The sequence below is a fragment of the Centruroides vittatus genome, unplaced genomic scaffold (assembly GCF_030686945.1).
Source record: "Centruroides vittatus isolate TY-2023 unplaced genomic scaffold, ASM3068694v2 contig_482, whole genome shotgun sequence".
Classification (NCBI taxonomy): Eukaryota; Metazoa; Arthropoda; class Arachnida; order Scorpiones; family Buthidae; genus Centruroides; species Centruroides vittatus.
In genome coordinates this window covers 1,947,392-1,968,110 of record NW_027122272.1, presented here as the reverse complement: position 1 = coordinate 1,968,110, position 20,719 = coordinate 1,947,392, and the positions used below count along the sequence as shown (strand labels likewise).

Genomic DNA, 20,719 nt, shown 5'->3' with positions numbered 1-20,719 from the left:
TAATACCGAAACAGCGTTAAGCGGGGTCTTACTGTACTTTGGAAACTGACAATAATCGCTGTCAGTTTTCAGAATAATTTTGTGCAGAGAGGCAAATAAGTTATTTCAGCAATTTCCAACTGGTGTTTTGTGGAAGATTCACAGATGTGCCGCAAAATTTTGGTAAGAAGGAATAAAAATTGACGTAAAAAGATTTTTTGTGTATTTTACCTACATGGTATAGGCCTATGTGGAGTTACACTGTTTAGAGTGAGTGAATAAAATCTATAATAATAATGGTATAATATAGATTTATTAGGCCTATACTGTTATTATATACGAGTATATAGCGCTATATGTGTTTATGGATTTCTCCAGTTTTGTGACAATTATAGCATGTGTTGCGCTTACATTGCTCATTGACTAAATAAGATAATTTGTTACATGCATGTGTATTTGATAAAAAAACTTAATAAATAAATAATTGCTGTCATAAATAACTGATTATCTTTTGTATTTCATTACGAAGTTTCATAAATAAACAGGGTTTCAGAGAAATGTTTCAAAAAGAAGGTTGCGACAGGTTTTCGTCTTTTTTGAGACAATCGATATATTTCTTAATATTTGTGTGTAGAATTTTTGTAATTAGTTTTAATGTGGCGCCAGATACAAAAAACTGAAAATCATTAAGTTACTGTAAACTATCCATTCACGTAATCATCAAATTAACGTTTCATGTTAAATTTACGTTTGTTTTATTCTTAAACTGCCTGTGATTCTTATAGTTTTCTCCTTCAAATCCCACATATACAATACATATTATATATAAACAGGATGTAAATCTGTGCACTGAAAGAACGTTTAACATTTATGTTGCATCAGACAAGCGGCAAAATTTCGATACAACATAGTGACATCATTCTGAATTCTCTCTACGTATTACAGTATAAAATACAGTATTTAAATAAACTACGTAATGTAATATGCATATGAGTATAGAATAAAATAATTTCGTAAAAGTTATTAAATCGTATATAAATTTCTTGATTTTTAAGTAGGCTATATTTTTAACAGTATATAATTAAATTTAACGTAATAATGTAAATAGGAATTATGAATTAATTTAAATGAAAAATATTTAATTCAAAAGTTTCACTATTTAATTAACAAAATGTTGGCATAAATTTTCATTTAATATGGTCTGTTAACTAAGTTGTTAATATCTTTTGCTAATTTGACAAATCATAGCCAAAAAATTATATACAGTCAAACCTGTTTTTATGCGGGGGATAGGGACCGCATTAAAAAAAACGCATAAAAAAATCGCACGAAACTTCACGAGTGGCTATAAAAAATAGTTTTCGCAACACAATTAAAAAAATATTTTTTTTATGCGGTCAATAGGGACCGCATAAAAGAAGTCTCACATAGAAAATAACTCAAAACCGTACGAAATAGAATTTATTGACAACAGATGTCAGCACCTTGACTGCATCGTCTGGTCTATCGTCTGTTTTACATATTTTTGTCCAGGTGGTGTTTTGTTGACTTTAAAAGTAAATTATTTCATTTTTCGCATATGCATGCAATAATATTACTATAATAAGTGCATTTATGCTATAATAAGTTTATTTAGCTATAATAAGTCAACGTGAGACATGACGAATCGCACGAGACTAGTCGCCAACTATACCGCACAAATTAAAAATTCGCATTAAAAAAATCGCACAAATGAAAATCGCACATAAAAAGAGCGCATAAAAACAGGTTTGACTGTATATATATAAGTAAATAATTGAGTTGTTTTGTCTGTTTATTTGTATCAGCTTCTTTAATAATTTAATATTTAAATGAACAAGACAAAACTTAATATTCTTAAATTTTTATTTCAAGTTTATACAACACGATAAGTTGAAATTGTTCTTATTCAAAAGGAAGATAAAAGAAAAAAAATGTACTCTTCATAGAATGCTTTTCTTATAGATCAAACGGGAGTATTTTAGATAAAAGAGAAATAAATTTGAAATATAAAATTTTTAAATATTACTTTATAATTAATTTGAAAAATATTTTATTTTTCCATATTTTCTTTATTATAGTAAGGCATCTCAGCATATATTTATATATATATATATATAAGTTTGTGTATATTTATATTTTACGAGGTATACAGCATTTTACTGTATTCTTCGGTATCAAGTTTATAACTATATAAATACACAACAGAAATGATTATTTCCATTAGAAAGGCAGGACGAACAATGTAACGCGATCTATTTCCGTAACATAGAAAAACATTTTAGAGAAAGAGGAACAAAACTGGGACATTTATTAGCAAAAATATCGGAGCCAAGCCGGATTGATATGAGCCTTATTTTCTTTAACGTTTTCTTTAACAAAATTCGATTAAATTTTCACAGGCTCCTTGGTATAATTAAAGAGAAAAGAAGTGTTTTATTCTCAAAATATAGATTTAAATCTAAAATTTGTCAAAATTTACTCTAAGTGACTTTTCTTTCTAAAAAGGTAGGCCCACATTTTGAGCAGGTGAAATAATTTGTATCCTTTTAAAAAATTCCAATTGGATTCGATGCCCAATTTGGATTTTTAAAATAAAACATTTCTGATTTGCGAAATTAAAATGCGATTTCAACTAATATCTAATTTCTTTATAGGCCCGTATAATGCGATTAAACAGAGGAGGCGCATTCTATTCTCTTTTCTTCCACAACGATTCGCGAATAAAAATACCATTACCAGAAATAAATACAATCACGCTCATCAAACATCTTCCTAATTTCAACTTGGATGAAGAAAAATACAAAGAAAATGATATTGAAAAATTTTCTTCAGCATGAATATCACATCATGGAAAATTGGTCGTTATCATGATTAGTCCAAATGCTTCAGTTTTTGGATACAACGAGTCTTTACAACTCTTTCGGGAATCCGTCATTAATAACTATACAAAAATTAAAATTCATCATAAAAGTCTCCATAGGCAAAACTAGACCTTGATTTTTCCCCCTCATTTCATGTTAACAAAAACATCGATTCTCTATTTTTGGCACTTGAGGCAACGAAGATTATTTAGTAACGCTATTATACTGGTCATCAACATCACAGATTCATACAAATTTTACTGAATAACTACTTGACAGCAGTATTAGCTATTCTTTGATTTCTGAATACTGTATTTTGTAAAGTACGCTTCCACCTATCCATTGTATCTCTTAATTTAGAAAGCCAAGTACTCTAAAAGTAGACATTGACAAGGAAATCAATATAACGAATTTGCTTGAAAATTCAGGTAACGTTAGAAAACCTTACCTTTATTGTTTCATTAGCGCCTTGAAAAGTATGTACTGTAACAATTTGTTGAAATCTATTCAGACAAACAAGTACGAAAGCATTCTTCAGATTAGTAGCTGTAAAGAAATCAATTTTATTACTTAAAAAATAGTAAATGAATTCATTTTTAGAATGCATTTTAAAATTTATTATTATATTTACAATAAGTAAATAATGTGTATTATATGAAATTCAATATTTTAGCAAAACTTGTCGAAATACCTAATAATTTAATCTAAAATGGTGTTTTTCAATGAAGATTCTGAGATCAATCTCAAATAATCAGCAACAGGTATGTGTATTTTAATAATTTAATTTATGAAAATACTTAAAATTAAAAAACGCATAGATCAAATATGAATAAAATTCAACATAAAAATTTAGCTTTAAAGTAATAAAAAACATTGCAGCATATTATGATTTGTGTCAAAATAATAAATTATTAGTCATCTTTAATTATTTTTGTTATTGGTCGCACAACCGATTGTGCTATATTCTTACTAATAGCCACTATTAGTAAGAATATAAAAAATAAAATTTACAAAAGCTATTTATTAGATGTCACAATTTTCTCGCAAATTACGAAATTTCGTGCTTATTTTAATATCAGAAATTTCTTTTGTCACTTACTCTATTTTAGACTATTTACAAGATTTATGCAATATTTTAGCGAATATGGCAATGTAAGTTATACCTGAACTATTACAAATATCCGGAAAAATGATAGAAATGTTTCGCAATTTAATAAAGATTAAGAACAATTTTTATATTCTACTCTCAAAAAGTTTTAAATTATTTTTTAAATTATTGCAATTTCTAATCAATTAAAACAGTTGATGTTGAAAAACGTTATTAGTTAAAATATATTGCTTTGATAAAGCTTATTTTTATCATTGAAAATTATAAAAGATAGCGATAAAAGAATTATAAAATATATTTCGAGTTTCATGAGTTAAAAGAGATAAGTTTAATTTAATTGACAAATTTATAGGATACAATGGGGCAATCGAATAAATTTTGTCAAAACTCTCTCTGTTTTTTTGGGCACTCAAAGCACCCTTTCTGAGCAAGCAATTTTTCAGTCCAAATACAAACAAATGTGATCAGTGACATTTTAGGACATGCAGAAAACATTTCCGTAAGGTAAAACAAATAGTACCAAAACTTGCCACTACGGCACTTTTGCACTACAAGCAACAAACATTTTATTTGTACAAAACACTCATGCTATACAGAGACCTTAGCAATGCAGGAGATACAGTCAGTGCCGTAACTAGCCATTCCTGTGCCCTGTGCAAGAATTTGCATTTAGTTCCTTAACTAATTAGGTTTGAGAAATTAACAAAACAAATAGATGCATTTTGGGCCCCCCTTCCAAGTGGGCCCTGTGCGGGTGCACCTGTTGCACCTGCCTAGTTACGGCACTGGATACAGTACTGCTCAATGTGACCCCAAATTCTGAAAGTGTAAAACTTGAATGTAATGAACAGCATGTTCAACAACGGTTGACCGTAACTGAATCTTTATGATGCTGCTCACATGCAGCGTAATATTGTCTTTCAAGGCTGCCAAACATGCAGCAGATCATCTATAAACCCCACTTTTTAAGTGTCAACACAAATAAAACTGCTTTTTCGTTGCCTACGGCGGCATAGCGGCGAGTTTAATACTAACTCTTTTTACAAAAATGTCTTCCGCGTGTCCTGAAATGTCACCATATCAAATTTGATTGCTCTTGGACTACTGAATACGTTTCCAGATACCGTTGAATACTTTAATTATGATCAACTGCTATATTCTTGTTGCATTTACTAATTAAAATTATAGTTGATTAACTATTTCAGAAAAAATGATATCAATAATTTTCTGATAACTTAAATTTCATTTATAGCCTATTATTTCTTAGTTATAAAGATTTAAAACATGTAAAATATAAAATTAAAAACAAAATTTCAGATAGCTATTTGTATTTGTAAACCGAAAAAATGTCTGCTTTAATATTAATAGTAGAACTTTAAAATTGAAATATATTTTAATATTTCAATTCTAAAATGCTACTATAGTTAAATTCGAATTTAAATTCTAATTATTTAAGAAAATAAGAGTGGAATACCACAACAATCCTGTGGACCAACGTCGTGAATGAAAAATCTATCCAACGAAAGAGGTTGCTTATAAACAACATATTTGAATCCTCCTTCGTGAACGGAACTACTTCCTCTACTGCAAGAACTTGCCCAATTTTCTGTTATGGAAGATTTCTAAAAATAATGAAATTATCAATAATTTTATATTATTTAAGTTTATAATAATTTCTAATCAATTAATCACCCAACTAGTTAATCATATAAATATTTACTTTTTTATGAAGTCCTTTTTTTCGTCTAGTAATAAGTAACATATCATCGAACAGAATGACAAACATTTCAATCGGTTTTCCACTATCTGAAAAGTTTATGCAAATATTAAATAAAAGTGTTTTATATTAAAAGTTTGTGAAAATTATCTGTTTAAAAATTTCAACTTTTTAAATAGTTAATTTTCACTTAATTCTTTTCAATTTTCTTATGATAAAGTTATTATATTAAAATATATTATTTTGTTAACTTATACGTAAACACACGAGCCTCTATAAATTTTATATAACCTACATTTTATAATTTTTATTTTTTATGATTTCCAAGTTTTGAAAACATTTAAAATACATAAAAAATCGATTTATTTTATTGGTTAGAGAAAAGAAATAAACAATTTCAGATAATCGATCCAGTCAAATCAATTTTGCAAACAAAAACTTTTAAAATGTAGTGAACATTTTAAAGTTCCATACAATTTTATTTTCCTTTGTAAACGGGCTGCTAAAATAATAAATAATATATAGAAAACTAGAATTTAGTTGAAATCCATATGACAAATAAATATATAGAAGTCGGATAATTTTAATAAAAACTGAGTTTTTCATCCAAAGATATAAATTTTATTGTTATTGTTATCTGAAATTGTATCCAAATTAAGTTATATCCATACGATGAATCATACCAAATGCACTTAACCTTTTCCCATTTAAATGTAAATCAAATAAATATTTGTTTTTAACATTTGTATAAACAACGAATCATTTCATTTCTAAAATGTATTATAGATGCACATGGGATACGAGTAAACTTTATTCTAAATGAATAAGAATAAATCATAAAAAATCTTAAATTTATATTCAAAATAATAATAATAATACAAACTAACAAAGCTGCATTGTGATTTTGGATCAATTTTTAAAAGATACAATATTCAAAAGATTTGAGAATCTAGAATGGCACAATAAATCAAAAATAAGTTTTTTTTTCGTTCTGATAACATTATGGATTCTTTTTATTCTTTATTCAATTATTACATACGATTTGAGTTCATCTAAAAAAAGCGATAAAAATATATAACAATATTCGTATGTATTATACTGTATACTGTTATGTACTGTATACATTCAAATCAAAAATAAAAGATTGGAATAAAGTACAATGTGTACTAAATATTCGATGATCAATTTAAATGAAAATAACCGAGAACATTTTATTTCATTTGCATAATATAAATCGAACTTAATTTGAAATTTATATTTAATATTTAACTGTATTTATCTTTGTCAATTAAAATAATACATTAAATACAAGTTTTTTCTTATTCGTATTGTTTAATATCGCTTTTCGATTAACTTGTAAGTCCTTGGCTTAGCTTTTTCTATGTTGAAACTACATAATTTCTTTCATTTATTATTTTTAATTCAAATGTATAATATAAATACGCTAAAATTTTGAAATCTATTCAAAAATAATGATCATTTAAATACCATAAAATACTTACTCATATATGAAAAAGCGATGAATGAATTTAAACGATAATTAGTTTTAAATGGTTTTTCCTTGTGAGGTGTTCACCAGGAAATGACACTGTTAGGGACAAAGGTGGCAAAATCACCTTTATCCTGGTTTACCTGGTTTATCCTAATGACCCTAAAAAGATATGCTGGCGCACAAAAATTCGGGTGTCATCGCCGAATAGATAAAAAGTTATTAACATGTAAAAATAATGTAATGTTGAGATTTCAAAAGCGAAAGTTTTGTTGATGTACAGAAAGTGCTAGGTACAGAGCGTGTAACTGGACAAGTAAAAAATGATCGAGGCATAAACACTTTTCACAGTGAGTACACTTCATAAATACAAGAATTGAACATACATTTTCTTCTCATTTTTTGAGAGTCGACGTTCGAAGCAAAACACTAAGGGTGTTTCGAATGATGCAAATTCTTCTAACAAATATCCATATTTAAAAATGTCAGATTTTTGAATCTTGGTACCCAGAACCGAAAGTAGACGAACGATTATAAACACAGAAAGTAATCTCTGTGAGAAAAGTCGATGTTTGTCGACATTCGTTTGTAAACGAACCAAAATGAACAAATACTCGTTTAACACACACACACACACACTAAACTAAGTCGGTTTAGGTCAGAAAAAATATTAAAAGATAGTTGTAGCTTCGATCGATTCAACATGTTACAAGTTTACTTTTTAAATTTAATTTTGAAAGAGATAAAATATCGCAAGTTTTTATAATTTATTGTAAAAATAATACATGGTATTTTTTTAATACTATTCCCTTTCAGTCGTATTTGTAATGTGTACAAAAAATGAGTTATTCAAACGTACTGCACACTCCAAGACACGGTAAACCGAATGAAATGTGTCGGTACATCAAAAAACAGTCAGTGAGTCAATCAGTATAAATGATTAATTTTTTCAGATGATGTCTGTAAAGATTAAAATATGTTAAGAAAAATGTTATAGTAAGTCAATCATTATCGTTTATGTTTGTTTTTCCAGAGAAAATTGTATTACAAAATGCACGAAAAAACGGCAAGTTTTTGTTTAATCTCAATATTCTGGATATAGTATCATAGAGTTATACAGTTAGATTTAATATAAGTAAAATTAAAAATTTTTTGAAGGATATCACTTCATGAGAAAAACTTGAAATGCAAAATTTTTGATGAGAATTTTAACATAAATTAGATTTCATTGAATTTCTTTGCAAGTTGTAAAATCATGGATTAAACTAATACTGGAATACGAATTTCAAAAATGGGAATGAATATCACATTCTGATCGAATTAAACAAATTGAATTTTCAGATATTTGAAAAGCATTAAATATAGCTACGCTTAAGTAATGAAAGCAAACTGAGCTATTTTTACTACATTTCAATATAAAATAAGCTGATTACACTGTGAAAATATTTTTTATAGTAGCTTGTTCTAATGTGACATTATCGAAAAATAAATCTAAAAAATTTATTTTCGCTAATGTATCCAAGAATTCAGTAATATTTTTATATTTAAGAAATTTTAAATTGAACATAACCGTATTCATGACAAGGAGTTTACTGAAGAGAGAGATTTTATACAATATCATAATTTAGCATTTTACAATTATTAAGTCAATTATTGTGTTCTCACTTTAAAATCACGCCGTGGAAAATTCGGATGAAAATGTTATTCGAAATAAAAATTAGCAACATCGATAAACTGAATATGAATACTATAGAGTACTTGAATCATTAAAATACAAAATTTATTTACTTTAAAAATTGACATTAAATATATTTTCTAACATACATGCTTGGTCTTCTAAAGTAATATAAAGCATTACAAAGGTAATTCCATTATTGTTTCTTAATAATTTAAAGCTAATAATTATAAATAATATCCAATATTCTATTAATAAATTGCTAAATACTCAAAACTTACCAAGAAGTTGAAGACATCCTTCTAAAATTATCTGTCTTCTTGGGCTTACAATTAAACGTTCGCAAGGTTGTTTAGCAAGAGGACCTCGTAAAAACTAAAAAGGAATTAATTATAAATTTAAGTAGTTAATTATATTTTATCTATAATATAAAAAGATACTTTATATTTACTTCGGGAATAAAAGCTTTAGGATCGAGTTCGGTGACAGAAGGCCATACGATATTTCTTTGTATTTCAAGCAGCCGTTCGAAATTCTTTAGCCACTTCATTTTGTCATCTAGTTCTCCTAAAGAATGATACAAAATGAAAGCCATTAGCAATAATTCATTTCCTGCCACTTCACGACTAAGGAATTAACAACAAATCTTCAGAAAAGAGATCTTAATCCGTTTATATTGAAAATTTATGTAATGTTGATAAAAATAAAATCAAAGTAAATTCTTAATAAAAATTGTATTTAAATCTAGATGCAATATTTTATTTTACAGAAAAAATAGATTTAGTAATTTTTATTTTATAATAATTTCTTTAAAGCAGTTCTTTAAGGTAAAATAATTCAAAGTAAAAAGAAATAATGTTTATGTTTTTGTAAATTTATATATAAATAATATATAAGCTATTAAAATATAATTTAACCAGATGTTTTTTCTTGTAATTTTAAGTTCCTGAAATTTTCAGTCATTATTTATTATTTGAAAGTTATATACTATATTTAAGATATGATTTTAAAAATGTTTAATAAATAACAGTAATATTGTTACGATTTCTAACTTTTAAATTTATAATATTAAATTGAATTTCTGCAATTATAAATTATTCTTGTCACACATTTAGTACAGAAGCAGAAACATTTGTATTAAAAATCGCTTCATGACGGAGCTATAAATTAAAAAATGTAATTTATCATCCGCTTGATACTATGCACACAAGAAATTTCTTCTTGGAAAGTTGCTTTACTGATTAAACACTTGCACATTTTTATTTTGAAGATAATCGGCTTTTCAAATTATTTAAAAGACATAATACTTGCAAAATAAATCATTTGTAGTAATATTAACATAACGGATGTAAGCAAATAGTGATTAATGGAAATATTTATTAATTTGTGAAGAAATCTCCAAATAGACAGTTTACGATTTGTTTAGAACCTGTCAAACAAGAATGATAAGCTACGTTTTGCGTTTATAATTACGCTACAAATGAGTTTATGAAATTGTACCCATTCGTGTATTATCCTCATGTAACTTTCTCATTAAAAAAAGCGGAAATTAAATAAATTAAAAAGTTACAAATCGTAACATGGCTTTATAACCGTCATTATTAATCCATTTTTGCTATAAATTTAAATCGCTCATCGATAAATATTGTCTACTAAAAATTCGTAATATGTATCCTTCTATATTTCAGTAAAATTATGCGAAAAAATATCTAAACAAATCATTTTTCAATATCATGTATACTGCAGAACGCTAAATTCTTATTTTTGAAGTATGAAAACTTAAATTTTCATTATTTCACAAATGTAATAATTAAAATTTCACTTGGTTTTTGCCCTTCAAAAAAGAAAAAAAGAAAAAAGGAAAGCGTAATTCAAGTGTATTTTTCGAAATTCTGTAATGAAAATTTTGAGAATCTACTTTACTTAAACTTCAACAAATATTACATATTATATTAAATAGATTTTGAACATAATACTTAATATTTTTTGTATATCTTCATTGGCTGTCACTTTAGTATATTCAAAAATTTCATATAGACTATTAATGCAAATTTTCTTTCTTGTTTGCAACTTCAATATTGCTTTCAATTGCCAACAATTATTGATGAAAATTTAAGAACTCAATCTGAGCAATATTAAAAAACAGAATTAAAAATATAACTAAAGAGTATACAATGTAATGTTAATTTACACTAGTCATTTAATTTCATACCATTTTGTATAACAAAACAGTTTCGATATTTCATTTATAAAGTTTATTTTTAAGAAATGATGTTTCTATTTCTTAAGAAACTAAAGGAATATTTTAAATCCATAATTGTTTTTCAATAAGTGTGTTATATAAATCAGAATATTTATTTACTTCCATTTAGAATAATAAAATTCAAGAAGTAATAATGCATCGTTTAATATAAATTATTAATCTGTAAATTACATCAGTTAGTCCCTATATTACATTTTATTACATTATTTTAGTCTAATAGAAAATAAAAACAATATTTTAGACCAGCAAAATAAACAACAGTTCTTTTAGAATAAATAATTTAAATATTAGAAGGAAATAGTCATTCTGAATCTCAAATATACATTTTATATCTACAAAAAATGAAATAAAATTCAAATTAAAATATTAATTTTTTGTTTCAATACTCGAATAATTTATATTTTATTGATTAAATTGTGTTCAAAATGGATTCACAGAAGTAACGATTCTTTTTAATCGAAATTGTATTTCTAGAAAATGAGGAAACTTTATCTGAGATTCCTAAGGTTATATCCTCGATCTCGATTAGTTTAAAATATTATTTTCTCTGATAAACAGTATTTTTTAAAGATACATTTATCAACTTATAAGACTTCCTTAAGATTATTTGTGTCTAATAATAAAAATATTCGAAATTAAATATATAAACTTAATTTATTAAGTTATAATTTGTAATTGAATTACTATGTTCATTTACTTAGCGAATGTTCTTCAGCCTCGAGAATACTGGCAATGATTTTCTGTTCATCACTATTTTCTGTTCTCATTTCTATTTCTTTGAGGATGAGAGGAACTCTCATTATATGTTGTACCGGAGATACTAGTAAATCTGTAAGCTGGAGTTTCTTGCATCTAGAATCTCTGGAACACCACTAAATAAATAAATAAATTTGATTTTGAATAAAATAATGAGAATAAATGTTTAATGCTGATTCTTTGGTATAAGTGTTAATAATTTAAAAATACAATTTCAATAAATGGATTTCTGAAAATTATCACAAAAGCATTTCAAGATCTTTCGTAGATCTTACTTTATTTAAGGGTGAAGGTTAATATAATGCATATAATTACTTATATAAAAGAGAAGATAAAAATGGCAGCTTATATAAATAATTATGCTAATAATACTTGAATATTTTTTATTTAGACAATCTTATAATTCTATTAATTAAAATAAAAAAGTAGTAGTGATGTTTAAAATAATAATCTAACAAAAAAATGTTGAGAAACATGCAACCCTAACATTAAAAAAATGTTGAGGTTGAGCCACCCTCACCACATACATCATTACACATACAGGCTTACATTTAAAATATTTACAAATGATATTACTGATTAAATTTTACTTTTGATAATTTTTGCATTATAGTGAGAGCAGGAGTGGCCCATCCCTACATCACTTCAATGCATTTACACACACACACACACACATCTAAAATATTTACAAATATGGCAACTAATTAAATTATATTTTTGGTCTATTTTTCTAAATTAGGATGGGGAATGGTAGAGATGGGGCAGCCCCACCATATACAGTGCATCATTACAGCGCATTTACACATAAACATCTACAATATACTTGTCGATTTGATATTAGTAATTAAATAGTACACTTGGTTATGTTTATCGGATTCGGAGTGGGAAAGATGTGAAGGTAAGACCATCCCCTAAAACATCATTTAAATACGTTGTCAACAGAATTACTATATTTTAGGGCATATAAGACGCAACTTTTGTCTAAAGAAAAGACTGAAAAAGTCATCCTCCGTCTTATATGTGAAGTTGCTATCCATAGGCTAATGAATTCCCCAAATGACCTTCAGTAGGGTATGGATAACCGTTACTTATCTCAAATCTTGAATCTTGAATAAATCTTGAATAAAAATGTTATTGCTTAATTAAACAGATTATTATTATTGTTGTTATTATTACTTTTTAAACCAAAATACAATAAAAATAATTGGTGCCGACTGCCAAAGGCGCGGAGTAGCTTAAATACACTAAATGCTTTTTCCTAAATATTCTGTGCTGAAGTAGGGGTGCGTATTATATATCCGTGCGTTTTATATGCCATAAAGTACAGTAGGTATGTCCTCAAAGTATTAGCTTTCTATCTTTTAAGTGAATGAAATTTGAGTTGTAAGGACATGATAAAAAGCAAGTTAAATAAAAGCATTTAATAATTAATAATATTCGAATATAAAAGATAAAGAAATATGACCGTAAAGTAGTCATAAATCAGTTTAAAAATTATATAAATATTTTTAAAAAATAATTTATAAACTCCTATCTTTTAAAACCAAGTCTAAGTTAAACAATAAATGTTTATCGCCTAGATCGATATCTATAACCAATATCTATATCAATAACCATTAACAACCTTTTAGATAATTTTATTTATTAAATGAAAATTGTTTTTAAACGAATAAAATTTATATAATATAATCGATAAACAAGGATATCTTATTATTTACGTCACATAAAACTAAAAAAACACTGACATTTTTTTCATTTAAATTCTGCAATGGATCAAATTGAATTTCGTTTTCGAGAATTTTAAATTTACAATCTCTGTCGATTTAGAAGACAGTCCAAATTTAATAAATTAGTTGCTAAATATTCATTTGTTAAGTAATACAACTCTGTACTAGTAACTAACGTATTTTAAACTGGAATAACAAAACTGTTGAATATTTTCTAAGGCATCAATTAGGCATGTTCAAAAAGCAAGTACTTGACACCGAAAACTATTAAGCAGGCATTAAGCGACGTCAATTTACTGCTTTTGTTTCATTCGAAACTCGTTTATGTAGCGCTAAGAATTTATCGATTTTCATGTCTAAAGTTTCTTAAAATTTACATGTTTTCAAAAACGTCAATTAATGAAGAAAATGCCATTATCGCACACTTCAGAACGAAATTTAACAGACAATTTCATTGACATTAACCTGCTTTTTCCAGAAAAATCACTAGAATTTTAAATAAATATAAAATACTTGAATCGTACTTAAAATTGTATAATGTAATCTATTCCTTCTGTTTCTAACATAATTTTAACAATAAAATTTGAAAAGAGCAATCAAATTAATACGCAAAAGTTTATTTTCATCATGCGGACAATCATTATTCTATATAATTTAATTTATTGGATTAAACTTGTTTAATACAAAGGATAAAGCAATTGATCTATCTTACCTTTTCAAATTCATTAAATTCGACTTGTCTTCGTAACGTTTCCAAGTAATTAAGAGCATTAATATAGTTGAGTGTATATCTATGATAGGCTTGTGTTAGAGCCGTAGCTTTAGAACTCTAATAATATTGTAATTTATTAATAAATGTATTTTTCAGAACAATATCATACGCTAGTTATCAATCATAATATATACCTTTCGAAATAATTTTACTAAAACTTCTGTAGTATCAACCTCTCCCGTGTTCATTCTTTGTAAAATGAGACTAAGAAATTCTTTACAAAAGGCATAAGTCACCTAGAATATCAAATATTTTGCGTAAAAGTTTAATACAAATTATGTTTAATCTATTTTATGAATTTAGAATAGAGTATTAACGAAATGACAATCTTACTAATTAATCAATTAACGATGTTTAAAACAAATTTTTGACTATACATTATTAATTAATAAATATAAAAAGTTAAGAATGTAATAAAAACTCACACAACATAGTTCATCTAGGTTACCAAAGAGAACTTCTGGTTCAGCGAACATAGCAAATCCTTCCACTTGGATTTTCTTCAAAGGTTCCATGAACACCTGAAATCGAACAAATGATCGAAATCGACTTAAAACTTAACAAGATGTCTAATTTTGTAGAAAAAAAGAAAGCAATTATTGCTCTAGAACTTCTAGGCTAAGTACTTAAGATCATAAATTCATAAGCTGCTTGCCACTATTTTTTTGCTAAATCTAATATTACTGTTTTTCTATGCACAAAATCTACATGAAGTTATTTTTCATTTAATCGGTTTAAATGTTATAATATAATTTTGATTGGTATAAAAATTTTTAAATAATAAAATAGTATGTTAAAAGAACGTTTTATAAAATAATACCTTATATCAGCTTATGTAAAAAGTTTCTTGAATTAAAAAAAAAATTCAAAAGTTAAAGGAAAACCTGAAATAATATTTCTTACTTTAATTACTTGATTACCTTAGAAAATTTTACTTGAAAACAAATTTTCCAGGTAAAAAATGATGCTAACTTTTTAGAGAATGTTGAATTAAATTGGATTTAATTTTGCAATAAAAAAATATCGTTCATTCTTCTTCACATCATAAACTTGTAAGTAAAGTTCAGAAGTCGTTCGGTGTTCAAAGCAAAGAGCAATAATCTAGGAATTCGTGGAATTTCTAACATAAATCTTTGCCTAATATCATTACCGCAAACAAGGATGGTCTATATCCGTGAAGAGCATCATCAAATTCAAATCGAATAGGAAAATAAAGTTATGCCTTATACTGAATTTATATCATTATTTGTTTTAAATATTAATTATAAATTTTATTATTATTATTTTAAAGTCACATTTAAATATTTGTATTATTAATTATACGTTTTAAATATCGTGAAATTGTTTAATATTTAACAATTTTAGTTTTTATATAAATATTTAATATCTTTCTTTCAAGTGTTTTTTCCCCCGAAAAATCATGTATTGTTTGTTTGCTACATACACGTAATATCTATTCTTCTTTCCATTCATCCTTCCGAATATAATGGATTAAAAGCGTTAAATTTTCAAGGTTTAAATTCCAGAGTGGAAGACTTATATAAAATATTTTATTATACATTAGCGAATTCTTCATGTTACAATTCATGTTATAATATCATGAGTCAAAGTATTTTGAATTAAACTCAGTTGAATGCATGTATTCATTAATTTTGTTTGATTGATAACTGTTATTACAGTCTTAATATTAAATTTAAATGAAAAATAAATATAAAAGTTTCATTTGTATGTTAGATTTATTCAGCACATCGGACGTAAATTAATATCAGTAAAATTCTCGAGTCTTTGTAATTTGTTTGCACAAAAATTAATTAGGTTTCAATGAAAGTTTTTAGCATATTCTCTTATCTATAACTAATGTTGTTTTTTTATAGAAGATTAAAATTTAAACACATATTTACTAAAAAATGCATTACAATTCTGCACTTTGTAGTCAATAATAACGTTATCTGATATAGCTTTAATAGTTTTCTTTAAACATTTAAAGTTTATATAAAACTCTTCGAATTTTTATGTAATTAGCTATAGAATTTTATTGAAGACGCTACAGTTAACATTTATATTACTGTTTCTTTTATTTATTTATTTAAGATTTAAATATAAAACATAAATATCAAAACTAAATACTGATTATTTTTTTTCTAGAATAGAAATATTTAAAATTTTATATTTATAAATATTTTAAATTTGGAACAGTTGTAAAAATGCATGTCTTACGTTTTTTAAAACCATAAGATGATCATAGAGAAACATGCATTCGCTTTGAAATAGATCCCAGAGCGCTTCTTTTCTTTTAGTTTCGTGCTTAGTGACTGTATGACTCCACCAACTATTTATCTGGTTTTCGATTTCGTCGAGTGTTTGACTGGTTTGCTGATCTTGACTGTTGCTTCTGTCGGATGTTGAAAAATCCTGAGAGCGTTCGGATATTACAGAAGAGGAAACGGAGCTTCTCGACAGTCTCTGAGAATCCGTTGGAGACCTGTCACTAGAATCATCTGTAAACGTCAACCAACTCGACGTGGTTGGCAGTTGCACGGAATCCAATCTCTGCTGACGTTTCTCTTCACATAGAGTTACGAAGTCGGACCACTGCATACCCTATTCATAAATTCAAAAGAATCAGCATTAAATAAATTTGATTTTTAAATATATTAAGCTAATATATATTTAGCATTTACCTTATATTTGGATAATTGTTCGTCTACAAATTCGGATGGTTGAAGACTGCTCAGGACCTCTTCTAATCCGCATAGAGATTCCGATTTACTTCTATTTGACCTATCAAACTGCACACACATATGGATGGACAGAAGATTGCTGCATATTTTATCTATCTTTAACATTACTACTTAAAGACCTAAATCACTGTTTTTATATATTTATACTTAGGAATTTTGTTATTTTAAATTTAGAACTAGGAGAAAACTTTACTATTTCAAACTAAAATCTATTTTTATCTAGAAATTTACAAGATTTATTAAAATACTTACCAACCGTAGAAGCGACCATGTATTTTTATTTTTTCTAGAAGAGTCTGAAAATTTAAATATTCAATTAAAGAAAAAACGCCCATTTACCTTTAAAAATGGAGCAGACAGGAAATAGGTTAATTAATAAGAAATAATATATAACTAACCCTCTGATACAGCAAGGCATTGAGTAGAACCGTCTAAATCTAAAGAAAAAAACATTTAATTTAGAGATTACTTTTGATAATTTATTAAATTTTTTTAATGTCATAAAGTTGAAATAGAAATAGGAACTAAACGAAGTGTTAGAAAGAACAGAGAATATAAAGGAGGAACAGACCACCAAAGAGAAGACATACGGATAAAATGAAAAGGGGAAATGCTTTATTCTCTTTGTATAAATATACCAGAAGTCATTCGTACAGCCTAATACAAATTATTTGTCGAGAGGCACAGAAATGAAGAATTCTTAAGAATGTAAAAAATCTCATTATCAAATATGATCAAGTTAAGTAAGCAAGAAATACTGCGAGAAATCCAGGGAAAAGATGACGTAAGAGGAAAGTAAACGTTTATTGTTAAAATCAAACTAATCGATAATAGACGTCGATAACTGTGACGATCAACTTACTTTAAACCAAGTTTTAAGCCTAAGGTATCTCGTCATTTTTTTCACATATTCCAGAATATAAATAAAGATTGTCTGATTTCACGTTAATGCATTCCCAATACTTGCGACCAGTGGCGTAGCGTGGGTGTCAGCCGCCCGGGGCGGAGGAAAATTTTGCCGTCCCCTTATTTAGGTATCTCAATTTAAAAGAATAAAATATACAGTAATTCCAAAGAACTTTTCGGCAAGAACAATCATCATTGTTGTGTATTGTACAGGTTACAAATAAAAAAGTCATGTATATATGTTTTACAATATAATAATCATATTCATTACAAAAATTTTTACAAGATATTATTATTATTTATTGTGAAATTTTGCTGCCCCCTGAAAGTGCCGCCCGGGGCGGGCCGCCCCTGCCGCCCCCACTTGCGACATTTGATTTTATTTCTTATTTAAAGTAAATTTATTGAAAAATTTAATTTAAAAGATTAAAGGCAACTTTAAATCTAAATTACTTAATGTTTGATCATTTTAATGTTATAAATTAAATTTTATTTCAATTCATTTCCATGCTTTAATTTAAGTGCAAAATCTGTTTTTGCATATTGTATAATGAAAACTTTATAAAATTTAGTATAAATTAGTCTACAGATAATATAAATTTTATACATACCATCAAAGAATCCCAGATAAAATTTTATTAAAAAATTACTAATATAAAAATCAATAAACAGCTACTAAATATGACTTCGATGTTTTATGAATCATTACTGTTCTATAGAACAACTGTGTTAGATAATAATTATTATTTTAGTTTAAAATATATGCATGGAAATCTTTAAGACTTTGAACTATAATAACGGATAATTTGTCATATAGTAGGTTTTATTAACAATTAGCGAAGAATGTCCATAGAAGACTACCCATGTATAAAATAAAAATTCAGTTATTAATGAATTGAAAACTGGATAAAAATGAAGGAAATATTAGTGGTTAAATATATTTAAAATGAATTATTACGAAGAATAATATATCTCACCTAAGAGAGTATTTCTATGTGTCAAAACCTTACTATAAACTAATAAATCACCCGGGCAAATCTGCATTGGAGGTATCACAACAATGGAACTTCTGCGCCTCGATCGGTTGAGAGCGTCAGCACTTCTGAAAAATATTCTTTGTTACTACTTTGAATATAAAAGAAAACGTTTATTTATTTTAGTTTATGATTTATAAAGTTGTAAAGTAACTTAGTTCTGAAATCATTTATTAAACGAATAAAAATTTCTCACGTGTTATTTGGACCAAGATTTTCGGAAGGTTGTTCTAATTCTTCATTTGCACTTTCATAGCCATCTGTTAACATCTGAAAAGTAAAATTTGTTGATTTAAACAAGTTAGCCTGTATTTCAAATTATAAAATATACACATGTATATAAAATTTAAATAATAAACTTTTCCCAAAGCATCAACTTTGTACCTTGAAAAAGGTAAGTTATAGAAGATTATCTATAATAATTTTTTATTACTAATAATGGTGCATTTTTAATATTTTTACATATTATTTTTCTGTCTAACAAAAGTAAATATTCAAATAAAAATATTATTGCAATCATAAATGCTGTTATTGAACCTGCGAAAAAATTACAACGTTAAATCTTCATTTCGCACTTAAACAGTTCAGAAAATATAAAGTTGAATATTCATAACAGGAAATTAATAGATATAAATGTTTTAAATATAATAATCAATTATAATCATTAACATTAGATTTTTTATAAGTCTATAAATTAGATCAACGCGTATTTTTATTTTTCTTTATTGATAAAATCACGAATCCTTCCGAGATAGACTAATAAAATAAAAAATTGATATACGTCAAATTCAAGTTATCTTTAATAAAACTTTATCGAGGAAAAAAAATCTAGAAAATAAAAATGAAATCTTTTTTAATAAAGAAGCAAATTCAAGAATTCTTTTTTGAAAAATTTCTAAAGAAGCTAGAAGAATAAAATATTGCAATTTTCCAATATTCTCTGCATAGAACTAAGTATATTACATTTAGAGAATTTATCTTTTCAAAAGTCATTTTCATAAGAGGCTAATATATTGTTAAGCATAAATAATTAACTTTTGTTGAGAACTCGGTGCGTGCCTCCATTAATTCATTAGCAATGCACATTGCCATCAATTCTATTTTGTCACACGAAAATGAAAGTAGGTGAAGTCTGCCACGTACTATACTTCACTATTTATATTGATTTCTATGCAAAATAATAAATTTAACTAATATATATAATCTTGTACCATAGAAATTACCATAATTTGTTCAAATATATTATTGTAATAACTGAGAAATCTTTATGCAACTTTGATTATTTATCTCTTAAATATGCCGTTTTCTCCTTACATTGAAATTCATATGAATCATGTTTTATATTATTTTAGTTGTGTTATTTTATTTTAAAATATTTTTAAAATTTATTTTAACAACCAACCAATTCGCATCTATAAATCTATTCCAGTGAAATGAGTAATATTTTCTGTGTATTAAAAATTGTATAATCAATCATAGGTCATTTGAAACTCGATATAAAAATTTTTAAACTTTTTCAAACGTGTGAATCAGTTTAAATATGCAATTAAAATAAATTTTCTTTTTTTCGCTTGTTTTAAATTCCACTTCGAATCACATTTATTCTTGGAAAATAAGAAAAGGAAGAAGAGGGTGTTGCCAGCATTGTAACTTATACAGTGCAGGGGAAT

General features: G+C 26.3%; 1 protein-coding gene across 3 annotated transcripts in view; it reads right to left on the bottom strand.

The window, feature by feature from the left end:
* Nucleotides 1-1,948: 1,948 nt before the first annotated feature.
* LOC136977911 (myosin-M heavy chain-like) overlaps nucleotides 1,949-20,719 on the bottom strand; it is a 145,738-nt gene continuing 126,967 nt past the window's right edge. For 2 of the 3 annotated variants that reach the window (XM_067273505.1, XM_067273506.1), the window contains 16 exons: nucleotides 19,246-19,319; nucleotides 18,993-19,117; nucleotides 17,508-17,546; nucleotides 17,362-17,405; nucleotides 17,050-17,157; nucleotides 16,586-16,969; nucleotides 14,794-14,889; nucleotides 14,503-14,604; nucleotides 14,309-14,425; nucleotides 11,811-11,985; nucleotides 9,302-9,417; nucleotides 9,132-9,225; nucleotides 5,690-5,775; nucleotides 5,444-5,591; nucleotides 3,310-3,407; nucleotides 1,949-3,234 (listed from right to left, as the gene is read on the bottom strand). In XM_067273505.1, coding sequence (XP_067129606.1) covers nucleotides 3,130-3,234; nucleotides 3,310-3,407; nucleotides 5,444-5,591; nucleotides 5,690-5,775; nucleotides 9,132-9,225; nucleotides 9,302-9,417; nucleotides 11,811-11,985; nucleotides 14,309-14,425; nucleotides 14,503-14,604; nucleotides 14,794-14,889; nucleotides 16,586-16,969; nucleotides 17,050-17,157; nucleotides 17,362-17,405; nucleotides 17,508-17,546; nucleotides 18,993-19,117; nucleotides 19,246-19,319 — 1,911 coding nt within the window. In that variant the 3' untranslated portion in view covers nucleotides 1,949-3,129. The remainder of the gene's footprint in view (nucleotides 3,235-3,309; nucleotides 3,408-5,443; nucleotides 5,592-5,689; nucleotides 5,776-9,131; nucleotides 9,226-9,301; nucleotides 9,418-11,810; nucleotides 11,986-14,308; nucleotides 14,426-14,502; nucleotides 14,605-14,793; nucleotides 14,890-16,585; nucleotides 16,970-17,049; nucleotides 17,158-17,361; nucleotides 17,406-17,507; nucleotides 17,547-18,992; nucleotides 19,118-19,245; nucleotides 19,320-20,719) is intronic. The other variant, XM_067273507.1, reaches the window with a different exon arrangement.